Consider the following 24,478-nt stretch of genomic DNA (forward strand, 5'->3'; position numbering starts at 1 on the left):
TTAATCCACTTGAAATGAAGATTTAAAAAAAAAAACTGTTCATAATCTATTGATCTAATTTTCCAAAATGGCATTGCTTAGGAACTTCATTCTGATTTTGAACAACAATAAATAACATCGCTGAAACTGGATGTTTTAAGTATCCGAGGCAACAGATATTTCAAGCTTATTTCTTGCATGAAAACTATTAATCATCATGTAGATAAGTCAGTGTCTAAATGGGATATGATAATGAAACTGACTGCTGTATTATTTGTCAGGCAGTGGCTTCACAGTTTATTCAGGACTTTTGCTCTCTAAAACTCCAGAAAATTACAAAAATATAAAAACTTCAGGATCCAATTCTTTTAGAGCATTCCATATGGCATGAAAGAGGTGCTCATTAGTTCAGCCAGGATTTATTTGAGCACCAGCCACATGCAAGACACTGTTGAGGAGCTGGGATAGACCAAGTGTTCTAGTGGCTACTCCACACTGCATGCATAGTAGCATTACAGAATAACGCTGATTCAAGTCACTTTCTTTGTACAATATTCTTAGAACAAGCAGATCTTTCTTCCTCAATAGAAGTAGGAAATATAAATTTTCTCTATATAACATCACTGTTGCTTTGCACTTAAAATTTCTGCCAGTGCATTTTTAACCTGTTTCTACTCTGCCAATAAAAGGTATGAACTTCAAGAAAAGAATTGTATGACTGATAACTTCTTATGTGCACCTGAGTAAAAATATAGATCAAAAGATCTATTATTCTAATGTACTAAACACAAGAGTTAATATTGTTCTGTAAAACAAAATCTTATAATTCAAGTTAACTCATTTGTCCTTTAACTAGTCTTATACTTAGAAATTATTACTAAGGGCAGCTACATTCATATGATGAAATTAACAAAACAGGTATCTTCTTTGATTTACTCTTGATTTATTGGTTGTTCAGAATTACGTCATTTAATTTCCACATATTTGTGAAGGGAGAGGAAATTTTCCCCCTCTCATCAACTAGATGATGATGGACCAAATACCCTCAAAGGGCATGAAAGGTGAAAACCGGTGCCACTACTCCCTTTCAGTGTTCCTGATCTTAAAGCACAGCCATTAATCCGCTTCTACAAGCTAGACATCCGCTACCCCTACTTGTCACATCCCTCTTCCTCCAAGTTTCTGGCACAGTGTGAGCAAACATTCTTTCTTGAATGATGAATGAGTGTCTCAATGCGGTCATTAATAAGCATTTCAAGCAAAAAGAGTTTGCTTATTTCTATTTGCCAGGGTCATTTTATCAGAGTTTAAAATATGAAATAAATTATTTCAAAGTTCATAATGAACAAATTAAATACTTTCATTGAAACCATGCAGATTTTTTAGCATCCCATAGATGTGACCACAATTGCAGACATTTATTAGAGTATTCTTTGAATTACTATAGAAACTCAGAACTTTATTGCTAAATTAGACTTCAACAATTTTCTAGTAGAGCTTCCTTGTTATATGAGAAAGACTTTTAGGAGATCTGCAAAAGGTTATCCAGTCAGGTGTGTATGAGCAGAGAGGAAGACTAGCCATTTTCACTCTCAGTCCAATGTTTATTTCCACAACTATGCTGCAATTTCTAGGTTCTATGGCCTCATTTTCATATTAGAAATCAGTAAGAAACTGTACTACGTATAAGGGAAATATCTCCAAATGATTAATTTTGTCACATCACTTAGATTTCTGCTTTAAATATTAAAATAAATCACAATATTTTTAGATGGGTGGAAAGCAAACTCAGTTTTGTAAAAGATTAAGCACTTCCATGCTCCATTTGCAATTTATATTGTATGCCTTAAATGCAGGTGAATAAAAGATGGTACATGTTTCCCTGTTGCTTAATATTCTGCAGCAATAAAATTCTCTAGTTAAATCTAGTTGTCCATAACTGAATGTATAAAGACCCAAAGGAAGGTAAGTTTTGAGGAAGTGCTTGGGGAAGTGATACAGTGGCTGGAAAAGTACTATTGGTGTCCAGTCTATTCCAAATGATCTTGGACTACCCACTTCCTCTGTAGATTTCAGTTTCCTCATCTCTACAATCAGAAGATTGATCTGAACAGAGGGTCTGTCGATGGACTTCCCATTAAGCCCTTTGGTGTGTGTATGTGAGTGCCCATTTTTCTGAAGCTAAGAGGGTCCATAGCTTCTATGAGCCTGTGAAAAGGGTCTGAGACACAAAACTGGTTAATTGCCTGTGTACTAATTTAATCTGAGGTCCCTCTTAACTTGTGAAATCCTACAAAGCTATAAATAGAATTAAAATTTTAGATGGAAACCAGGAATTAATATAATTATTATCCCTAATAAGATTATTTGAAAAGCATATTTTGTACAAAGGGGTACCAATATGACCAACCATGCATTCAAGCATTAGCTGAAGAACTTCACTAGAAGCCCAGTAAGGATTTGCCATAATTAGCATCCATTGCACCGACACTAGACATGTAACTACATGTAGTAAATCTAAATATATCACAGATATTTTTGTTCTGCCTTTTTATCATCAGAGTTTTAATGGGCTATCAAGGTAAGGCTGCTACTTAGGATTACATGAAGTGGAAACAACCCAGAATAGTTTGCCAGCACATAAAACTTCTTTCTCACAATTGTCAAGATATTCATCCAAAATCATTTTGATTGTAACTTTTGGATAGCTGTTCTTTTACTAAGCATATGATTATAAAAGACCCAGAAATAGAAGGTGTTCTGCTTACTCACTCACTTCCTTCCCTCCTTAATTTAATAAATGTTTGTTAATTGTCTACTGTAAGTTGGAAACTCTCCCAGACACTTGTGAAATATCAGTGAACAAAATAAATATATTTCACTCTCATGGTGCCTACATTCTAGAAGGGAGAAATAAAATAAAAAAAACATACATTGAAGTAAGCACATTATGTATTATATTTAAAGGTGAATAACACTTTGGCAAAGAAAGGAAAAAGAAAGAAAAGGAAAGAAGGAAGGAAGGAAGGAAGGAAGGAAGGAAGGAAGGAAGGAAAAGAAAAAGAAAGAAAGGAAGGAAGGAAGGGAGAGAGAGGGAGGAAGGAAGGGAGAAAGGAAGGAAGGAAGGGAAAAGAAAGAAAGAAAAAGAAAGAAAGAAGGAAGAATGAAAGAAAGAAAAAGGAAGGAAAGAGAAAAAGAAAGAAAGAAAGAAAGAAAGAAAGAAAGAAAGAAAGAAAGAGAAAGAAAGAAAAAAAGTAGGGAGACTGGGAATACCAGAGGTGAGAAGAATGGCTCCAATTTTATATAGATTAGGGTGGGCCTCCCCAAGAACGTGTCAGGGCAAGGGTATGCTTGATTTATTCAAGAAATAGCAAGGAGGCCATTGTGGCAGGGAAAAAGCAAAAATTATTTTGCTGTTGAAGTGGTGACATTTGTAAAATTTTATCATTGTTGACACCTCATACTGTATTAGTTCCATATTTAAAATGAAAGTTATAGTATCTTTGGTATAATCTTATTCGTGTCCCATGTTTGTCAAAAAAATTCAGTCAAAATTCTTCTCAGAATTTTAAAATCTACCTCAAAACTATGATCTCTGGTTGGTATGTATTTTAAGTCTCTCAGTTCCCACAAATATGTATTTGGCAATGAACTGTTATGTAATATGCAGATATGCCATTTAATAAGAGATTATGTCACTATAAAGAAATCAAGTAAAAGAACTTTACTTTGGAAATTAGGAAATTAGGCACAAAGGGATTTGTTACTCCAAGGAACAGAAATTCCAGGACTTATAGCTAACATGAAAGCCCTCATTCTTTCTGAAATGTCACTGTTCCTTTGGCATTTTACTAAATTTTTTGTTTCATTAACTTTCTTCCAGAAATTGAAACAATCATGATAATTGTAAAATTTGCATGGCATTTATCTGGGTTAATGCCTGAAACAAGCAAGACCAATATAAAGGTAGCACTTTTTCACAAGGGGAGGGTCAGCTAGCCGTTCCCCACAGTAAGTATCTTGCTCCTGCCTCCAGGCCACACATGAAAATGAACCATAATCTCACCAGCTTATAAATGTAACACAAAATATACACAGCCATACCTTGCCCAACTGGTCCTTTTTGACAAAGCCAGTGGCTGCTGCAATGCTCCCTGCTCCCTCCACTGTCTTCTGGGCTACTGCTGTCACACCTGTCACCACAGCTCCTCCAACATTTGTCACTTGCTCTTTGGTCTTCTCAGCCACTGGTACAAATAAAGAGCAACAACAGATTAAAGGGTGATAGAATAACAGTGACTTAAAATCATTCCACTTCCACTAGCCATCGAATTCCATACACGTGTATCTACACATGCCATAGATAACAGAGGGGTCAGAAGAAACAAAAGCCACCAAGATGTCCAAGTGAGTGTGGTTCAACCAAACATTGAATCTTGGCTAAGATATTTTTGCTAAAGTCATGCAGTATTAAAAAGTGCTTCAAGTTTAACAATCAGGAATGTAAAGCCATGAGTGATTTGGATTTGGTTTATACTAACGAAAGTTTACAGAAAGCAATTCTTACAGGTGCAGTTATACTTGAACCAGACTCAGCATGAATATTTCTTTATTTCAATTCAGTGCCAATCCTTTGATCTCACTCAGCAAGTTAATTTCCACCACACCTTCTAAGCAACACAATACACACTTCTATTTATTTATTTATTTGGATGGAGTTTCATTCTTGTTGCCCAGGCTGGAATGCAATGGCACAATCTCAGCTCACAGCAACCTCCGCCTCCTGAGTTCAAGCTATTCTCCTGCCTTAGTCTCCCAAGTAGCTGGGATTACAGGTGCCCACAACCACGCCTGGCTAATTATTATTTTTTTTTGTATTTTTAGTAGAAACAGGGTTTCATCATGTTGGCCAGGGTGGTCTTGAACTCCTAACCTCAGGTGATCCACCCACCTTGGCCTCCCAAAGTGCTGGGATTATAGGCATGATCCACCGCACCCAGCCCCTACTTATTATCTATGTGTTCAGGTGTGGTATTATCACATATGTATGAATAACAGCATAAGAGGGTTGTGAAGGAACTTGGATCTTTTTATAGAACTTCAGGTAGTGAAACAAAGGGTTCTTAAAAAGCTAAATTTGCAGTAATTTTAATAGGAGCAAAGGAGCTAGACCGTATGAAAATGAAGAGGCTATTGAGCACCCTTACAATTTCTTTTCATAAAACAAAATGAGATACGGTCATTCAGTAGATTTATTAAAATAAGTTAACATTTTTGAGAAGACAGTGTAAATAGTTTGAATTGAGTTTATAAGCAGAAGTTTAATTTCATGTCAAAAATTTTCTTGTTCAGTTAAATAAGCCAGAAACAGGCAAACAACCACATGATCTCACTCATGTGGAATTTAAAGAAAAAAAAAAAGTTGATATCATAGAAGCAGAGAGGAGAACAGTGGAGGACAGTGGAGGATGGGGACACTCATCTAAGGAAATGAAGGCACATTTTCTTGACATGCTTTGTACTACCCAGATAAGCCTCAGTCTGAGAGGAGTTACACCATGTCAGCTGTTCAGTGCTATTCACATGATTATTGTATAGGTTTCATCTCACCAGTTGAAGAAGCCAATATTCATTTATTTATTTATTTATTTATTTTGAGACCGAGTCTTGCTCTGTCACCCAGGCTGGAGTGCAGTGGCACGATCTCGGCTCACTGCAAGCTCCCACTCCCGGGTTCACACCATTCTCCTGCCTCAGCCTCCCCAGCAGCTGGGACTACAGGCGCACGCCGCCACGCCTGGCTAATTTTTTTGTATTTTTAGTAGAGACAGGGTTTCACCCTGTTAGCCAGGATGCTCTCCATCTCCTGACCTCGTGATCCGCCAGCCTCCGCCTCCCAAAGTGCTGGGATAACAGGCGTGAGCCACCGCGCCCGGCCTGAAGCCAGTATTTAAATGGTGTGGACAAAGCAATTCGTTTTCAAATAGACGATGTAAGTCGTAGAAGCTAAGGGGGTCTGTAAGGACAAGAGGCTTTCTCCTTAGTTCAGGCAATGTGGGGAAGCCTGACATAGCCACACAGCCCAAGACCAGAAAGGGTCCACAGTAGTGTTGCTCCCTATTTGTCTTTTAGGCTAGAATTTTCTACAACTACCTACCAACTCCGTGCCACTTCTAAGGATATGGCTGATGTCTCCTTAAGAGTAAGAGCTATTTACAATTCAAAGTTCGATTTAAATGCCAGTGAAAAGCTGTACTGAAAATCTTATGTTTTAAAACATTTCTGAAATGTTGATCCTTTAAAAATAGTCAATTATGTGTTTCAAGTTGTCATTTTTTTTCTTTTCAAGGATGTGAATTGAAAATTTTGCTTGAAACGAACGTTTTCTTGTTATAAAATCTCAAAGCAAGATTAAAAATAGGTTTTGAATTTTTTACAGATCCAGCCATAAATTTTATAATATCTAGATAACCTTTCATAGATGTATAAATTTTAATCTAGTTTTAATGCAATACACTGCACAGTAAAAAGTATTGTGCACATTATTATAATTTCATTGTTTTATTATTATAATCATAAATAAAGTGGTTACATTACAAAATGACTGAGTGTACGTGTAGCAATAATCGACACATTTAAAAACATTTCCGTAGAACTGATTTCTCTAGTAGGGTCTCTGCTGAACTTTAACCTCTATTTTTCCCCTTGAGGGCCTTTCACACCATTTCTCTACTCACTGACATTACAAATGACGGGTGACAAAACAAAAGGAAAAGAGACACACTCATATTAGTACATTTTGGGTCTAATAAATGGTATCTGTTTTTCAGCAATTGAGTTCTTTGAAGTCAGGGATTCTGCTTTATTTTTCTTTATATTATTTCACAGTAAATAATAAATAATTTAGAATATACTAAAATTTAGTGTCTATCTCTAATGTCTGCATTAATATAAATAATAGGTTTATATTTGACTTTAGCTACTTTAAAAATAAAATTCCAAAAAGGAAATGTGATATCAACTTTTAGAATAGATATAGCCAAATCTAATCTTTGACATTAAACAAAATTATAAAATTAATATCTAGTTTTGAATTGCTATACAAGTGATGGATTTAAAGAAAATAAATTTAAAACAATTTACTAAGGAAATTTAAATCACAATATGTTGAAAATTAGTTTTGTTCATTATGATGTAATAAATTTATAAGAATCAAAACCTTCAGAAAATCTCCAGTGTTAGAAATTTCTTTATACTATACTTGCATGAAAAATAAGTAACTTTATATCATAGTTTACTTTTAAAGTACCTTAAAAAACATATCATTCAGTAAGTTTAATTAAACCCATTTTCATATATTTCTATAATATGATGCATTAAGTTGATAACTGAAATAATTTCCTGAGATCAAACAGCCAGGATTTAAGTTGGTGGATTTTTCATTGATATTATCTAATTAGGATAATTTATTTTCCTTGAACTTTGTAGGTAGAAAGTTCCCAGCCCAAGTTTACTGAAGTCTATATTTCTCCCCCGCCCCACCGAAAAAAAAAAAAGCTAATGGGATGAATTTAGGGGAAATTGTTTCTTTAATATTAGAAGATAATATTAGGTACTATGTAATAGTTTCTTGTTTCCCTGCATTAAAACTTGTAACAAGAACAATTAACAATTAGTTAGCACTTAATATGTACCCATAATAAACATTTTACATCAGGCATAATATGCAAATTATTCTCCCTCTCTTTAACCATTGAAGTGTAATTATCTTATTTCTTCTTATAATTAGACTTAAGCACTTTATATTAAATAACTCTATTCAAAAAGTTAATTCATTTATCTGATGTGGGGGAGGAATGATTATGATAGCAGCTGATTTATCCCAATGTGTTTCTCATAGCCATACTAGTTATGACAGCATTTTTGCTTATTTCACTACTGCCAGGGTGGTTCATGGGTGCAATTGCTGTAAATATTGCCCATGCTGAAATCACCGTGTCCTTACTGCCTGGCAACATTTCCCATAGTTTTCTGTGAAACACTAGTTTCATTCAACCCTAGTAACTAATGAAGAAAAGTTTCAATAATCAAAAAGTTTGAATAACCCTGATTTTAACTATGCAATGCAAATTTCTTTACTGTGGGACATCTCAGATTCCTTAATATACTAAAGAGAAAATAAAGTATGCAAAGTCTCCCAACATTGTACAATGTTAGAAACTTAAGATTGTGGGCCACTGTCCTTCAGAAAACATTTTATAAAATGTCTAATTGTACAAACTTCAGTCTCTCTCTCTCTCTCTCTCACACACACACACACATACACACACACACACAGATATGTGTTTACATTTTGCCATTCTGGAGAAGACTAAAAAAATTCAGCCCATCTCCACAGTCTCCATTAGATCATTAGGTGACAGTAATAATTGGGTTCTTTAATTTTTACCACTGACTCCAAAACTTGCCACATGCTTGTCTGCTTTCTAAACATCATGGGTTCTTCCTCAACTACTAAATGGAACACCATTCATCTAGGCTGACCCTCTTCAGATAGTGGAGTCTCCACCTGTCTGTTATCTAGTTCTTATTATAATCACGCTTCATAATATCATATTTATAGGAGGTCCCTAGAAGGCAACATAGTCCACTTACTTACCTAATTCCCTGTTGGATTGCAACAGAGCCCATTAAAGGTGCACAATTAACTTCTAAGAGAGCTAGTTTCAAAGGAGTCTGTTTTATTTTTACACTCTCATTTTTAAATCAAAAGTATTCATTTAAAGAAATATTTTTCTCCACTAGTTGTAAAAATGTTGCAGAAGAAAGTTCACCATAAAACTATAAGTAACACTTATAAAATACATATTGTTTGCTTTTGTTTTCCAGATGTTTTGTGTACATTAATTCACTGAATTATTTTATAGATGAGGAAGCTAAATCACATAGAGGTGAAGAATCTTGCAAAAAACGCACAGCTGGTAAGGAGTAAGCAGGAAGTTGAACCAAGAAGATCTGACTCCTGTGTTTTTAGTCCTATCCACAACACTGTATTAAGATTCCCATATCATTGTCCTCGTTTCCATTTTAGAAGTCAGTGATAGGAACATTTTATTTTTACAGGCACTATTGTGTTTAATGCTTTCTGATCATATAAATTATATTTCTGATTATATCTTTTGCTTCACCACATCTGCCAGGAAACGTGGAGTACTTACAACAGAAAACGTAATTACAGCAAGTCTGCGGGCTTTTAATTTGTTAAATTTTGGTTCTCCTTTGATTTTTCTATTTCTGGCACTCTCATCCTCATCTTCCTCAACATCTGATGATGATTATCATCATTTTCATCACTTTTGATATTTCTTGATTGTAAACCTAATTGACTTATTCAACTTCTTGGTAAATTTAGGCCAAATGAATAATATAATCAGAAATGTAATAATTGTACAATAATATTTGTACAAATAGCTATACCATAACAAGACAAATATAAATACAATAAACAATTTACTGACTGTCCAAGGGTGTTTCCTGAAATGCACTCTGAATTATCAAAGGAATATTATAATCAACATAATTTAAAGTCAAAATATTTTACTGTAATCAACAAAAATTTTACTCTTTTTTTAAAATTATGGCAATATTCACATTTTATTTTTGTCCGCAGTTTGTCAATACATTTTTGGTCAGAATATTTAAATGTCCACTTACTATAAATTAAACGTAGCTTATCAATTCAAACCATCATTATTCTTGGCAAGTATATTTTTTATTTATAATCAATATTTACCTATTTAAAAATATAAAGAATTCAGTTTCAATAAGACTGATATGCTCAGTGATTGTTTTACAATTTCATTTGGAATGTTGAATACTGGGCCACACTAATCACTAGATACTTTAAATATCATCTTTGGATATAAGCACAATGGAGCTTACCTGTTGCCACACCATGCACCACTCCCTCCTTGGTTTTGGAGCCTACAAAAACAAATTCAGGACATAAGTCTCAAGCTAGCCTTAAACTGCTCATTAGCTAGTTTTCAATACAACTAATTTAAAAATCTCAATCCTCAGAAGTCTATATATTATTGTATCTTCAGGGAAAGAAAAAAAAATATATATATATCCTAAAACTGGAAGAAGGAACTCCAGTAACCACCACAATAAATAGAAGAAAGCCCAGCTAACAGGAGGTCCTCTCAAATTACGATTTTAGCACAAAATAATGACTTTATCCCCTTTGTTCCCACATCACATATCAACTTACAGAGGAGAAAAAAGAATGAGATAACACTGGGGCCCAGTGAGAAGATAATTTTGAATTCAGAGCTGTAGAAGCTTTAAAAGTGCGGCACTAGATTCAGATTAGTCAACCCATGAAACAAAAGTGAAGAAGGATGGAGAGAAGGCTTTAACATGTGCTGAACACCCATTATGTAAAAAACATTTTAGACCGGGTGTGGTGGCTCACGCCTGTAATCCCAGCACTTTGGGAGGCCGAGGCGGGTGGATCATGAGGTCAGCAGATTGAGACCATCCTGGCTAATATGGTGAAACCCCGTCTCTACTAAAACTATAAAAAATTAGCCGGGCGTGGTGGCGGGCGCCTGTAGTCCCAGCTACTCGGGAGGCTGAGGCAGGAGAATGGTGTGAACCCGGGAGGCAGAGCTTGCAGTGAGCCAAGATTGTGCCACTGCACTCCAGCCTGGGTGACAGAGCAAGACTGTGTCTCAAAAAAACAAAAAACAAAAAACAAAAAAAAACCATTTTACATATCATCTTATTTAATCTTCATAACATCCATTTAATATAGTTATATTATGCCCATTTTAAATATCTGATGAAATTAAAAATCCGAGTTAAGTAATTTATGTAACATTACACATGTAATAATAGGCTATAAGCACATTCAAACTAGGGTCTCTACACAGGATCAGAATTTCTTCCAAACCTTGACCATTACTAAACTTGAATACAAATAATTATTTTGTGTATTATTAAAATTATGCTTGTGAAAAATTTTATTCATATCCTCTCTAATGTTGGATTTTTCAGTGTAATTCACACTGTATAATTTATGGAATAGGCATGATTTTTATGTTTTACAGAATTATCATACTCCTTTTTAAGTTTGGACCAGTTTACAAAATGTTACCATTTGAACTTTAATGTCATGATATACTGACAGTGTATTTAACATAAGGTGTATTTTTCAGCATCGCTTCCTCTGGGACACCTTCACTCTTTATCACAACCTCTTTCCCCATTATACGGATACCTTCACCTCAATATGTTCCTCTGACTGCATAGAGTCTCCTGAATTGCAGCAGTGACAACATCCTCAGGGTGGCTACTTCTTGTATAAATCAACTTATGTTTGATTCAAATTTTACTTCTAGCATGTTTCACTTCCTTTGTTTGCTACTGTTTCATCTTTACTGGCCAGTTTTCTCTTTTGATTGTGCATTTTTGTGAAACATCACATGGGCTCACCACTGGGAGACAATGTGGCCACGCAAGTACGGGCATTGCTGTCTGTATGAACTGCATAACAGATGTGAAGCAACCAATCTCCAAAAAGCTTTGAAAGAAGTGCTGTGGTTTTGTCACTGATTATAATGGGTTTCTGTTATTTATGTAATGATTTGAAGGCTGAAGAGTTAGCAGCAAAGTTTGCACTTTATGCAATGACTTTCAGCATACTGTGGTAACAGAAATTTGAATTGTGTTGTTAGGGGCTGGTGTTATTTAACTAACCATGGTAACTGGAATTTGTGTGTGCTGGGACTATGCAGAGTGAGAACAGCTGATATTTAAGAGAATATGTTTCAATCTCTATCTCTCATCCTCACCCCCTGCACCCCACGTTGTCTTTGCCTTAGCAGTACCTAAGAATTTGACCTTTGGTTATATTATGAAACATATTCTGAATCAAAGACAATGAGATAGAAGTAGAGAGTAGAATTATGATTATTAGAGGCTGACAAGGGTAAGAGGGAGGGGAGGATATGGAGAGGTTGGTTAAGGAATATGAAATTGGAGCCAAATATGAGGAATATGTTCTAGCATTCTGTAGTACTGTAGGGAGATATACTTAACAATAGTTTATTGCATATGTTCAAAAATCTAGAAGAGAGAATTTTTATTTTTTAATGTTCCCACCACAAAGGAATGATAAATGTTTCAGGTAATTGATATGTTAATTACCCTGATTTGATTATCACACATTGTATACAGGTATAGAAATATAATTCTGGATCCCACAATTATATACAATTATATGTTCACTAAAAATAAAAGAAAAATTAAAAGTAGAGTAGCATATGACCCAGCAATCCCTCTTCTGGGTGTAGATCCACAAGAAAAGATTTCAGCATATCTGTTCCCAAGGGCCCAACACAGTGGCTCTTGCTTGGAATCCCAGTGCTTTGGGAGGCTGAGGCAGGAAGATCACTTATAAATATATAAGGTATTTTAAAAACACTAAAACTAATATTTATTTATTTAGCAAACCAGAATTTAAAACATTAAAAATTAAAGTGTTTTATTTCTTTGTAAAAAACTTTTCAACAGTAATGTAAATAGTGTTTTTCTTCTTCTCATTGTATAACTTCCTATAGGGAGTGGACATGTTTTTTATATTTTACAGAATCGTCATACTGCATTTTAAATTTGAATTAGGAGTTTTAGACCAGTCTGGGTGACAGAGTGAGATGCTATATCTACAAAAAATATTAAAAATTAGCCAGGCATGGTAATGTATGCCTGTAGTCCCAGCTACTTGGGAAGCCAAGGCAGGAGGATCTCTTGAGCCCAGAAGTTTGAGGTTACAGTGAGCTATGATAACACCACTCCATTGCAGCCTGGGTGACAGCAAGACCCTGTCTCCAAAAAAGAAAAAAAGAAAAACATAATAGCCACAACTAAAGTGTTTACCGATAGATAGGTAGATAAAAAGACTGTGGTACATAGATACAGTGGAATATCAGTCAGCCCTAAGAAAACAAGATCCTGCCATTTACAACATAGATGAACCCAGACAACATTATGCTAAGTGAAATAAGCCAAACACAGAAAGAAAAATATTACATTATCTCACATATATGTGGAAGCTTGAAACAAAATTCAAATATACACAGACGAAGTAAAAAAACAGGGTTAATAGGGGTGGAAAATAGGTAGAAAATAGGGACATATAGGCCAGAGGATCCAAGCAAGTAGCAGATGCATAGGATGAACAAGTGTACAGATCTAATGTATGAGGACTATAGGTGATAAAATTGTACTATATTTGAGATTCATGATAAATAAGTGGATTTTAGCTGCTCTTGCCACAAAAACAACAAAAAAGGTAACTATGGGAGATTATGAATATATTAATTTGCTTCAATATAGTAATTTTTTAGTGTCTAATGTATCCCATAATATCATGTTGTATACCTTAAATATACACAATTAAATTTATTTTTAAAAAAGAATGCCACTAGGCCAGGTGCAATGGCTCACGCCTGTAATCCCAGCACTTTGGGAGGCCGAGGTGGGAGGATGATGAGATCAGGAGTTCGAGACCATCCTGGCTAACATAGTGAAACCCCGTCTCTACTAAAAATACAAAAATTAGCCAGGCGTGGTGGTGCGTGCCTGTAATTTCAGCTACTCAGGAGGCTGAGTCAGGAGAATCACTTGAATCCAGGAGTCGGAGGTTGCAGTGAGCCTAGATCATGCCACTGCACTTCAGCCTGGAGTGAAGTGACAAACTGAGACCCTATCTCAGAAAAAAAAAAAAAAAATAGAATATCACTAAACCAAACCATTAGAACTTATAATTAATTAATTTTTATAAATATCTTATGCAACATATTTTATATTTTTGTAGTGTAACCCCAAACAAAGAGATATGTATATAACTTTAAAAAAAAGAGGTAAATGAGAGTCCTCATACGGTTACCATGTATCAAACCAATCGGCTGTTCTTTGAAGTCATAATTATTTACTAATAATCTGTAATTGATGGTTAGCCTTTAATTTATGATTAATCTGTAATTGATAACATACAGCTACAAAATAGGTGCCAAGTGGTTATGTGACTAGCAAGGTATAAATGCTGTAGGGACACCAGAGCTGATGGCTTCCCTGAGCGGAGGTGTCCCACACCCACCCTATCTTGTCTTCCCAACCTCAAAAGAGCACAGAGTGGAGAAGAAAGTCAGAAGTAATACCTGAGAGTTTTGAGAACTCAGCTATCCCTGCTGTGCATGTTATGTTGACTTTGTCAGCTTAGTGAGTTGAAGCACATTTTGACTTGGAATTTGCTATCAATTTCACTGATGGCCACTGCCACTTATTGAGCAGAGTGGCATTGGAAGAGACTCAAAAGATCATCATTTTCTTGCATTTATTGCATTTATATTACTGAGCATTATATAAAGATAATTAAATCTTTCTGCTTTTGGATTTAGATCTAATTAATTTCTGAGTTATTTGAAGAAATTTTTGTCTATTAAATTGAAGTATGTTGATTGAAAATTTGTGTACACAGATAACAAAAATGGAGGGAACAAAACCCACAAAAATAACACTGATCATTAAGGTAGTTCTTCAATGAATTAAAAAGTAGTTGTCAAAAGTATATTCTTATAAAGGAATGAGATTACTTTTCTTATGAGGCTTCTACCAAACATCTTCGGCCATAAGTGAAATTATAAAATGGTCTTTGGTCACCTCCAATCTTTCAAACTAGTTATGTAATGAAGGACAAAAGAATAAATAGAAAACATGTTGGCAAAGTAATTATTCTGTTGGAGAGTTTACTTGATAATAATAACCATGGTTCCTATATATAAAAGTGTGCTCAATTATTCATATGTCCTGTCTTATGATGACATTCTCACAAAAACTGCAAGGTAGTTGCAGTTTTCAAAATCATATTTTTTACTAATCAGGGAAGTGATGCTCAGAGATGTTAAGTATGCTTCCCCAAGACCCTAAAGGTAATAAGTGATGTAGTCTCAACTAAAACTTTGGTTTGTGTGATTAGTGCATGTTCTTTCCACTCTATCAGTAGTCAGCAAGCTACAACCTACAAGACAATTCCAGCCCACCACCTGTTTTGATAAATGAAGTTTTATTGGAACACAGCCACACTAGTTATTGTTTATGACTACCTTCACACTTCAACAGCAGAATTGAGACATAGATTTTTTTTTTTTTTTAAGACAGGGTCTCACTCTGCCACCCAGGCTGGAGTGCAGTGGCTAGATCTTGGCTCACTGCAACCTCTGCAGCGAGCTGTATGGCTCAAGCCATCCCCCTCCCTCAGCCTCCTGGGTAGCTGGCAATACAGGTGCATGCTACCATACCCAGCTAATTTTTGCATTGTTTGTAGACACAGGGTTTCACCATGTGGCCCAAGCTGGTCTCAAACCCCTGCGCTCAAGTGATCCACCAGGCTTGGGCTCTCAAAGTGCTGGGATTAAAGACCTGAGCAACGGCACCTGGCCAAGACATAGATCTCATGGCTTAAAATATGTGCTATCTGATTTCTTACCAAAAATTTTGCCAACGCCTGGACTATACTATTTGTCTTCACATGGTCATTTTTTATCTTAAATTCTGTGTATAAGTTCAACTCTCAAGTAGAACTCAGAATGTAACCAATAAATAATTTATAGAATGTGCTATGTGTTAAATGCCATGAGAGACATTGAAGGTAACTAAGTCAAAGAAACTTGTGCTTGCAGAACTTGGAAATCTGAGGACAAAAGCAAAGATATGGATAAACTGCATGTCACTGATTCAGTATTCCAAATTCCATCTAAAAAGGTATAATTCACACTTCGTAAAATATTTAATATTAACTCATAAATTTTTTCCTCTTGTAACACCCTATTTCAATGACTTTCTGAAAATATGTTTTAAGGTAGAAAAAAAGTAATTTAATTGAAGATTTGTGGGAAGATTAAGTCAACATAAGAAAAGTCTAAATAATGAGGCAATGGCACATGCCTATAATCCTGGCTACTCAGGAGGCTGAGGTGGGGGCATGACATGAGCCCAGGAATTCAAGGCTTCAGTGAGCTATGATAACATCACTGCAGTCCAGCCTGAGTGACAGAGCAAGACCCTGACTCTAAAAACTGAAAATAAAAAACTGAAAAAAAAATGTGTTGTGAACTTCGACGAGACGCATTCATATAAATCATCCCAAGTATAAAATTTCCCCCACTGATCTATCTTGAAGAGATAGTGTAGCTTTCTTTCACTTTGCAGACATAGACGGAGCACGTGTTTCAGCTAGGCAACTCAATGTGCTCATCCTCCACCTGACTGTTCACCCTTTGAGTCTTACTGCTATAGTTGCCACCAGAGAATGTGAAAAAGCTCAGAGAAAGAAGAGAGGAAGAATGGGCAATGTGTCTATGTTGAGTGTGTGTGTCTATCCCTGTGGATGAGAGCGTGTGTGTCTATTCTTTTCCAAGGAATTCAAAGTGGTTTGTAAAATGACACTCAATTGAATACAGTTCAAGATCCAGAAAAGAGAGTCAGAATTTGGATGTATACCCCAAGGTGGAACTTTAGGAACAAGAGGTAATAAGCATCAATTTCTTTATTCTTTTAGTATGTGTGTCATTTGATGGATGAACTATATAAATGTTTCTGAGAGATTAGTAGCAGCCCTCAAGCACTTTTATCTGCCCTCAGTGTTCACAGAGACCAAATGATCACAAGAAGTAACTCTACCAAAGACTAATCTGTTCTTTCCATTTTAGGGCCACAAATAGGTCTCTTTATACACATCACAGGGGCATATCAAAGTCATATTTTAAAAATCAGAATGGATTAAAATTGACAAACATTATTCAGGATGGTAAAAGAAATCACAGACCCATCAATGATTTTGATTCTTAAGAATATTCTTGATACTTTTTAAAAGACTATGAGTTTTTAAAACTGTTCTCTGAAATAGAATTATGTATGCAGAGAAACATTCATTTTTAAGAAGTCCTAAATATTAGGGCAAAATTAAAAATCTGGAAAAGCAAACAGCTGCATTTTTTACTATTAGCTCAAATACACACATTCACATTCACCTACCTACACATACCTCTGACTCAGTCCACCTTTTTGACAAGCAATGATGCAAAAATGAATCAAGAGAGAGAACTACCAGCATTTAGAGTATTGATTATCCTAACCCATCAGTCATGAACAAACACCAAAGTGACATTTGGGGTTTACCTACCTACATAGAGAACACCCTCTTTTGTCTTTCCTGCTGCTTCTGCCACACCCTGTTTGGTTTTCTCAGCAGCAGCCACAACTCCCTCCTTGGCCTTTGAAAGTCCTTTCATGAATACATCCATGGCTAATGAATTCCTTTACACCACACTGGAGAACATAAAATACACTTTGAATGAGAACTTTTGGGGAAAAATAAACAAAAAACACTGAAAAATCATGAGAAACCCTCCAAAGTGTGAGACTCTTTTAAGTGTACACTCATTTAACCATTGGACAAAGCAGACATTTTTAGCTCTGGCATTAAAAATTTAGCATCTCCCATCCATCTTGGCTAGTAAAAGTCTAGCCACCTAACCATGGATTAGGATGAATCCCCTGAGTTGTTATTACTGCATTTCAGAAGTGGAGTTGCATGAAAAGATTCACCCCTTTTTTAAATTCCCGGGGTCTAAAGGGTAACAGTATGAGTTAGAAGCATGGAAGCTGGAGGCTTAGGGTCAGGGGCATCCTTAACATGAATCCCAGAAGAAGGCTAACAGGTTGATGGTGGAGAGGCGTAGGCAAGAGAACTAACTACTCACTCTGGGTGTGGTTCAACCTCAGGCAAACAGCGAGCCCAAGGGTGGTGATTCTAATCCATCCGAACATCCACCCCCGCCCTCAGCTATCTACCCTGAGCAGGCGCCGCTCACACTCGCGGGCCGTCTCCAACCCCGCGCCAGCCACCCGAGGGGGCGTTCTCAGCCTCCACCCTAGCGAACCCCCGCGCCCGCACTTGTTAACCCTTTACCACCTGTTGACTTGGCCTCCCTGCACTTCCATTTCATTATTTGCCAAACGCAGCTTGCTTACTTTACAGACAAAAACCAAGAGAGCGGGCAGACGGATTTTAGGTAAGAGAGAAATAAAAGTTGGATGCTCACGCTCCATGGAGCATCCTCGCGTTTCCCGGGGAAAAGCGGATCCCGGAGAAGCAGCCTAATCTCTCAGCCCTTGTGGAGAAGGGAATATCAGAAGCAGGACGAAAGCCAGGTCAAGTCTCTTTCCTTAGGCTCCCCAAAGGGACAAGTACTCACTTCCCAGAGACCCGGCTCAGCGGGTCCTAACCGCAGCACCACCCCCTCCTGGTGCCCTCGACCATTTATCTCCCACCCGGCGTTCTCCAGGATTTCCAAAGACGCCCGTTTAGATCCACAGGTACTTACCTGAGTCCCTCTGCTTCTCCACAACTCCGATTCCCCCCCACCTCTTTAAAAAAAAAAAAAAATTAAACAATTCCCAAATAATATTTAACAGGGAAGGAGGAAAAGGAGCGCACAGGAAGGGCGGAGGCGGCACCGGGAGGGGGACTGTCCCCAGAGGAGGCCGCTGTGAGCCGGCGACGCGAGGCTGGGGGCGTGGGAGGCAAACGCGCTAACCTGTCGTCGAATGGCCACTCCCAGTTCTCCGCTCACGAGGATGGAAAGACAGAAGGCTTGAAGGGAAGGCGTGAGGGAGCGCCCAGGACGCTCTCGGAGGGGCCGGGCCGGGGTCTGCGCTGCAGCCCGCACGCACCTCACTCCCGCGACGCGGCGCTCGGTCGCTCGCCCCCTCTCTTGGGCCCCTTCTGGTCGTCGCCGTCCTCCTCCTCCTCGTCCTCCTCCTTCTCCTTCTCCTCGGCTCTCCGCCCCCACCGCTGATTTGTCAGCGCCTCTCCCCGCCCCTTTCCCGGCGCTCGCTGCTTTCCCTGCAGCGTGCTCTTCGTTCCCTATCTCGGATGGGGATGGGGCAGGGGGCGCAAGGTGAACCATCGACTCCAGCCGCCTGCCTGGTCGCGCAAGGCGGGAAAGTGGGGGCGCTTTTGCGCCTCACCTCAAGTTTAGGGTCACGAGCACTCTTGTGGTGATCGGGAGCGGTTGGGCTTGGGATGATGCCTCTCCCTCTTTCCCATTCCCCTCCCTTCTTGTCCCCGCCTTTCCTCTGGGTCCTCCCGGGACCACCCCCTACCCCTCGTCAGAGTCGACCTGGGAGAGCCGAGGGCCTGAGGGTCGACCACCAAGGGCAGAGCCTATCCCTTGGGGAGCTGCTGGAGGAGACAGGTAGCGCAGGGAGGTGGCTCACACCGCACCGCCGAGAGCACTTTGCCCTCGCATAGCTGAAATTTAATCACGGTCACAGGTTACAACGTTAGGGGTCGCTTTAGTTCAAATATCCTCAAGGTTTTCGTTTGCTCTTAATCTAGGACGAGCCGGAAAGGGTCCTGCGGATGAAGCGGAGACTACTAAGGGAGAGTTACAGGTTGAGGAGGCAGGAGAAGGCTCAGCAAATCCTCTTCCCACCCTACTATCACCATTTTCTTTTCCACCAATCAGCGCCTGCCAGACGCTGATTTTCCCATCAGTGGAACAAGGAATAAATATTCCCCAGCCGTCTAAAACAAGCTGTCCTAAGGCTTTTAGCTCTAGAAATGGGACTTACTTTGCAGATCTCCCTTTGTCTGGGAGAAAAATCCGGCTTGATTTAGCCTACCAGACCATCATATCCAATTTCTTCTTCAGCCCCTTCTGCAAGGGAGATGCTACACACCACTCACCTTTCTGACTTCTGATTCTCGTTGCCCTCAGAATTGACACCTCGTTTTCTCTCCCCCCACCCACCACACGAACAGACACACAGACACACGCGAACTTCAAGACAATTTTTGCATCGCTTAACACATTTTCACCTCTTTCAGAGCTGGAAGACAGCTGTTCCTGGATCGGACCAGAATGGAGAAGCAAGCTCCTCCCACTAGCAGAAAGCCTTTGCTTTCTGTGCCTGGATTCGGAAGATTAGTTAAGCACTGGAAGAGGGGGGAAACAACAACTCGTTTTTGCTGTATGGTTTTTTTAATTTTTTTTATATTTATAGAAAGTTATGCTTTGTCTGATTCTTGCACTAATTTGGGTTCTGAAATTTGAGTAAAATCAAATTTAAACATACAAAACAACTTTAAAACCACAAGGAACAGTAAGCAAATGATTATACATAAAAGACATATAGAAGATAATGCATATATGTTCAGTGGAAAATAGAAAAGCATGAAAGTAAGATCACAAATATTTATTATTTAAACTCTTCCTTGAACTGTTGGTCTGCCCTTTGGAAAAGCAGACTTTCCACAATGCAGTAGCTCATATTAATATTTTTTGTTTGCTTAGGACCAGAGCAAGAAGGTTGGACTTGGGAGCTAGTTTGCTGTCTCGCTTTGAGACCTTGAACAAGTTATGTTCTCCTTCTGTTTCCAGGTTTCTTTTTTGTAAATGAGGAGATTAACTCATGTGATCGCTCTATTTTCAACTTTTTGTTATGGGAAATATCCAAACATATGCAAAAGTAGACAGAATAAAGGACTCTCATGTGAAGATCACCCAACTGTTACATTTTTTCAATGCATGGCTGATCATGTCTCATCCATAAGTCCACTCACTTTATCACTACCAATCCTCCCTCTTTTTTTTCACCAAATTCAAGCTTTATATATATCTTTTCAGCTGTAAACATTCAGTATACATCCACAAAATTTAAGAACTGTTTAAAAATAACCACAATGTCATTAGATGATCTTTTTAAATTGCAGTGTAATTTACACCTAGGGAAATGCTCAGATGTTGTGTCCCTTTAAATCAGTTTTGAAAAAGCCATGCATTAGTGTAACCCACACTATTTTGAAGACACAGGACATTTTCATCATTCCAGACAGCTACCTTGTACTTTCATGTGCATGTTCTAGAATGTCATAAAAATCTAATCCCGTAGTATAAACTTTGTTTTATATCTGTCTGACTTCTTTTACTCAGCATAATATTTGTGAGGTTCATTCATGTCGTTGCATGAATGAGTGGTTTGTTTTTTATTGCTTTTTGTTATTTCTTTTTACTACTGGTAATAGCATAAGTTTTCCATTGTGGCTCATTACAACTAGTACCTCAATAGAGTATTACAACAATTATTTAATATATTATTTCATATGACATATTTATAGTATAACATTGACCTCCTTGAGACCTGGTGCTTTAAGTCAAAGAGGTAAATAAAATGAGATATTTTAGGTTTCATTACCAGACCAATGTGAGAGAATTATTTTTGGACAGTTGCACTTCTTACAAACATTTGACATGATTCCACACTTTTATTTGGTAATTTGCTAGTCCTTTGGCAAAGGACTAATGTACTTTGTTTTTTAGTCATAACAAGCAGATAAATTACATTTTATGTAACTTTTATAGACAGAGAAACTGAGCTCCAAGAGTTTTGGTGATAGGCTGAGATCACCTAGCTTTTTCAAGTGGCAGAGCTGAGACAATTTAGCAGAAACTGTTACAGAAGGCACAATTGTCTCCTGAATTAGCAGTTTCTATCTGAAGCCTCACCCATTGGGTGTGGTAAAGAGTGAGAAGGAAAAAGGTATAGCACAGCTGTGTTAGAAATAGCCTTCAAATTTGGATGTGACACTAGAAATCAAGAAGAACTTATGTTATTATAAAACAGTTCATTCATATTTAAAGTTTTGCCTTTTCTATATTGGTATTCCTCAGTAGGGGTAGATGATTTCTCACTACCTACAAAAAAAGAAAACTGTAGACTAATTTCATTGTCATTTTGAATTACAACTATGTGTTTAACTCTTGTCACTCCTCAAAATGCCTTGAACACAGTAAACATCCAATGAACTTTTAATTACACATAATATTGATAGCGATATTGCATATGTTCTAGATCTGTATTCTTAAGGAGGCAAAGCTGCTCAAGTACAAAGAAGGGAACTAGAAGTTAAAATAAAGTTTTTTTAATTTTTCTTTTCATTATTGATGGACAGCATGGTCTTCAGTAAATCTTTAGCCTCTCTGAATATAACGTTAAACTAATTGAATGGCTTGTACCTCATAAGAAATATGAAGTAATAATGTATTTGGAAGCATTACTAACATGCATATTCTATTCATAACTACAATATTCATGTTTGGTTTTCTCTTTGCTAAGTGAAATATAAATATTTTACCACACCTTAATAGGATTATTTTATCTGGATTTAATTCATTAATTTTGCTATAGATTAACATTCTATGAAATATATGCTTAACCTAGACTTTGTTTACCCCCATAGAACAACTGAATTTTTAGGTATGGTATGTGGTAAACTTGTGCTATATCAAAGACAGCAGAGTAGAATGCCATGAAAATAAAGACGCTGCCCATTAACAAGTGATTAAAGAGAGGACTGATTTAATGCGGTTAAGTTAAGAAAATACAATCCTTATTATCTTTGGATAATATTCCGTATTTGTTGTGAACACAAGGGGTGATGTAATGTTGATGTTGGAGCCACCTGCTTCTTATTCTCTATCTGCACCTTCCTTTCACCTTCTGTAAACATATGAGAGAGACGAGGTAGTGAGATCACGATGGGCTTCTCGTGTAAATTCATAGTGGGTAGAGTAGAGAAAGCCTAATGCATACTGCTGGGAGTGAATTATGTATGATTTTGGAAAGGGGGTGAGCGTGAGATGGGGGAATAGGGTTACTGTGAAGAAATATGAAGAGCAATCAAGAAGAAGCATAGTATTCAGATTCTCTAATTTGACCCCATGGCCAACTTCCTATTGTTTCCACTAGATATCATTTTAAATATTCCTGTGGTTTTGTGGTCCTAAGAATATGAAGGCACGCAAGATTCCAAGATTAAAGATATCAAAGCCAGATAGAAAAGACATTTAAATATTTCAAAATCTAACAAGTTCAAATGACTTTAGTATTAGAAAGAAAAAGAACACATTAATGAGCCCAAGAAATACACTCAACTCTGCAACTCTGGTGAGCATGATAGACTTCTAAGAGTAAATGTACTAGATACAACCTAAATTCAGGGACTTATTAAAGCTCTGCTACTCATTACCAGTGACTCAGAGCAAGTATCTATAACCTCTCTAATCTCTAGTTTTCTCATTAAAAAATGGGCATGATATTTTACTTGTCTTGTTTGATTGTTGTAAGGAATGAATAATGTGGTTCATAGCAAAGAGCCAGGCAGAGTGGAAGCTCTCAGTAACAAGTGGCTATTGTTATTATCTAGCCTCCATGTTTTGGGTGTCCTAGGACATGGTTTTTTTTTTTTTTTCCATTGCAGTAGATTTCCACCTATTCCCATCCTCCACAGCCTCCCATCCCACCAGCAACACACATGAGATATCTGATGCCTTGCCATCAATAACTCTCACTTAGTATGGGTAAGCAAAAAATTTCCAACCAGGGCTGGAAGTTGTGGAGAGATAGAGTGGGAAAGGTCAAGGAGCATTGATAGGGATCATTAATTAAAAATCTACCAAACATCTCTTTCTCTCCCTAATGTGTGAGTTACAATAACATCACTCAAAGCAGTTTGCAGCCACAGCTTGAAGAAATACAGTAACAATGACAGAATTAACATTCACTAACTTTATTAACATTTTTACATTCTTAAACCTGGTTTCTTTCAAAAGACAGTGGCATAGTTCTGTATGAATTATGTGGATCTGCCAAGAGAAACAAATAAAATGATACAACAAATGGTGTTCCAAGTTTGACAGACCCTTTGTGCCAGTGGCTCTGAAAGGCTTCAGAATGAATATCCAATTCAGAAATCAGTCCCTAACATTTCAGATTAGTGAAGAATCAACAGATTGAACAGCATTTGTATTCAGAAAGGAAGAAAATAAATGAATTTTTAAAATATCAAGGGAACTTATGTTTTGTGTATTGTTTTGAATTGAAGTAACAGTACTGTTACAAACAGAGTATATACAGCAACTAAGTATGTTCCTTACAATATCCAAAATACCCAGGAATCTAATACATTTTCCTTTCTAGATAATTTGAGAGTATAAAGTGACATTTAAGAAACTTTTTAGGTCGGGCATGGTGGCTCACGCCTGTAATCCCAGCACTCTGGGAGGCTGAGGTGGGCAGATTACCTGAGGTCGGGAGTTCGAGACCAGCCTGGCCAAGATGGTAAAACCCTATCTCTACTAAAAATACAAAAATCTGCTGGACCTGGTGGCAGGTGCCTGTAATCCTAGCTACTTGGGGGGCTGAGGCAGGAGAATTGCTTGAACCTAGGAGGTGGTTGTCGCACTGAGCCGAGATCACGCTGCTGTGCTCCAGCCTGGGCGACAGAGCAAGACTCCATCTTGGGGGAAAAAAAAAGAAAGAAAGAAACTTTTTAACACTATATAAAAAGCACACCACTAATGGTTTG

General features: G+C 37.4%; 1 protein-coding gene and 1 long non-coding RNA gene across 9 annotated transcripts in view; one reads left to right on the top strand and one right to left on the bottom strand.

Moving 5' to 3' along the window:
- SNCA (synuclein alpha) overlaps nt 1-19,994 on the bottom strand; it is a 113,253-nt gene extending 93,259 nt beyond the window's left edge. The window contains exons 1-6 of one of the 7 annotated variants that reach the window (XM_030819126.1): nt 18,645-18,730; nt 18,432-18,474; nt 18,150-18,218; nt 17,228-17,373; nt 9,922-9,963; nt 4,084-4,226 (exon numbers count right to left, since the gene is read on the bottom strand). In XM_030819126.1, coding sequence (XP_030674986.1) covers nt 4,084-4,226; nt 9,922-9,963; nt 17,228-17,348 — 306 coding nt within the window. In that variant the 5' untranslated portion in view covers nt 17,349-17,373; nt 18,150-18,218; nt 18,432-18,474; nt 18,645-18,730. Of the gene's footprint in view, nt 1-4,083; nt 4,227-9,921; nt 9,964-17,227; nt 17,374-17,807; nt 17,891-18,149; nt 18,219-18,431; nt 19,027-19,930 lie in introns of those variants that run through there. The other 6 variants (XM_030819128.1, XM_003257539.4, XM_030819127.1 and 3 more) reach the window with 6 other exon arrangements.
- Nucleotides 17,991-23,958, top strand: LOC115836715. 2 transcript variants are annotated; one of them, XR_004031738.1, is made up of 4 exons: nt 17,991-18,423; nt 19,940-20,082; nt 22,998-23,058; nt 23,372-23,652. It is a non-coding gene; the product is annotated as an uncharacterized LOC115836715 (long non-coding RNA). The 2 variants fall into 2 exon arrangements; XR_004031739.1 differs by lacking the exons at nt 17,991-18,423; nt 22,998-23,058 and adding an exon at nt 19,221-19,383 and having other exon boundaries at nt 23,372-23,958.
- The last annotated feature ends 520 nt before the right edge of the window (nt 23,959-24,478 follow it).

This window comes from Nomascus leucogenys, chromosome 9, assembly GCF_006542625.1.
Source record: "Nomascus leucogenys isolate Asia chromosome 9, Asia_NLE_v1, whole genome shotgun sequence".
NCBI lineage: Eukaryota > Metazoa > Chordata > Mammalia > Primates > Hylobatidae > Nomascus > Nomascus leucogenys.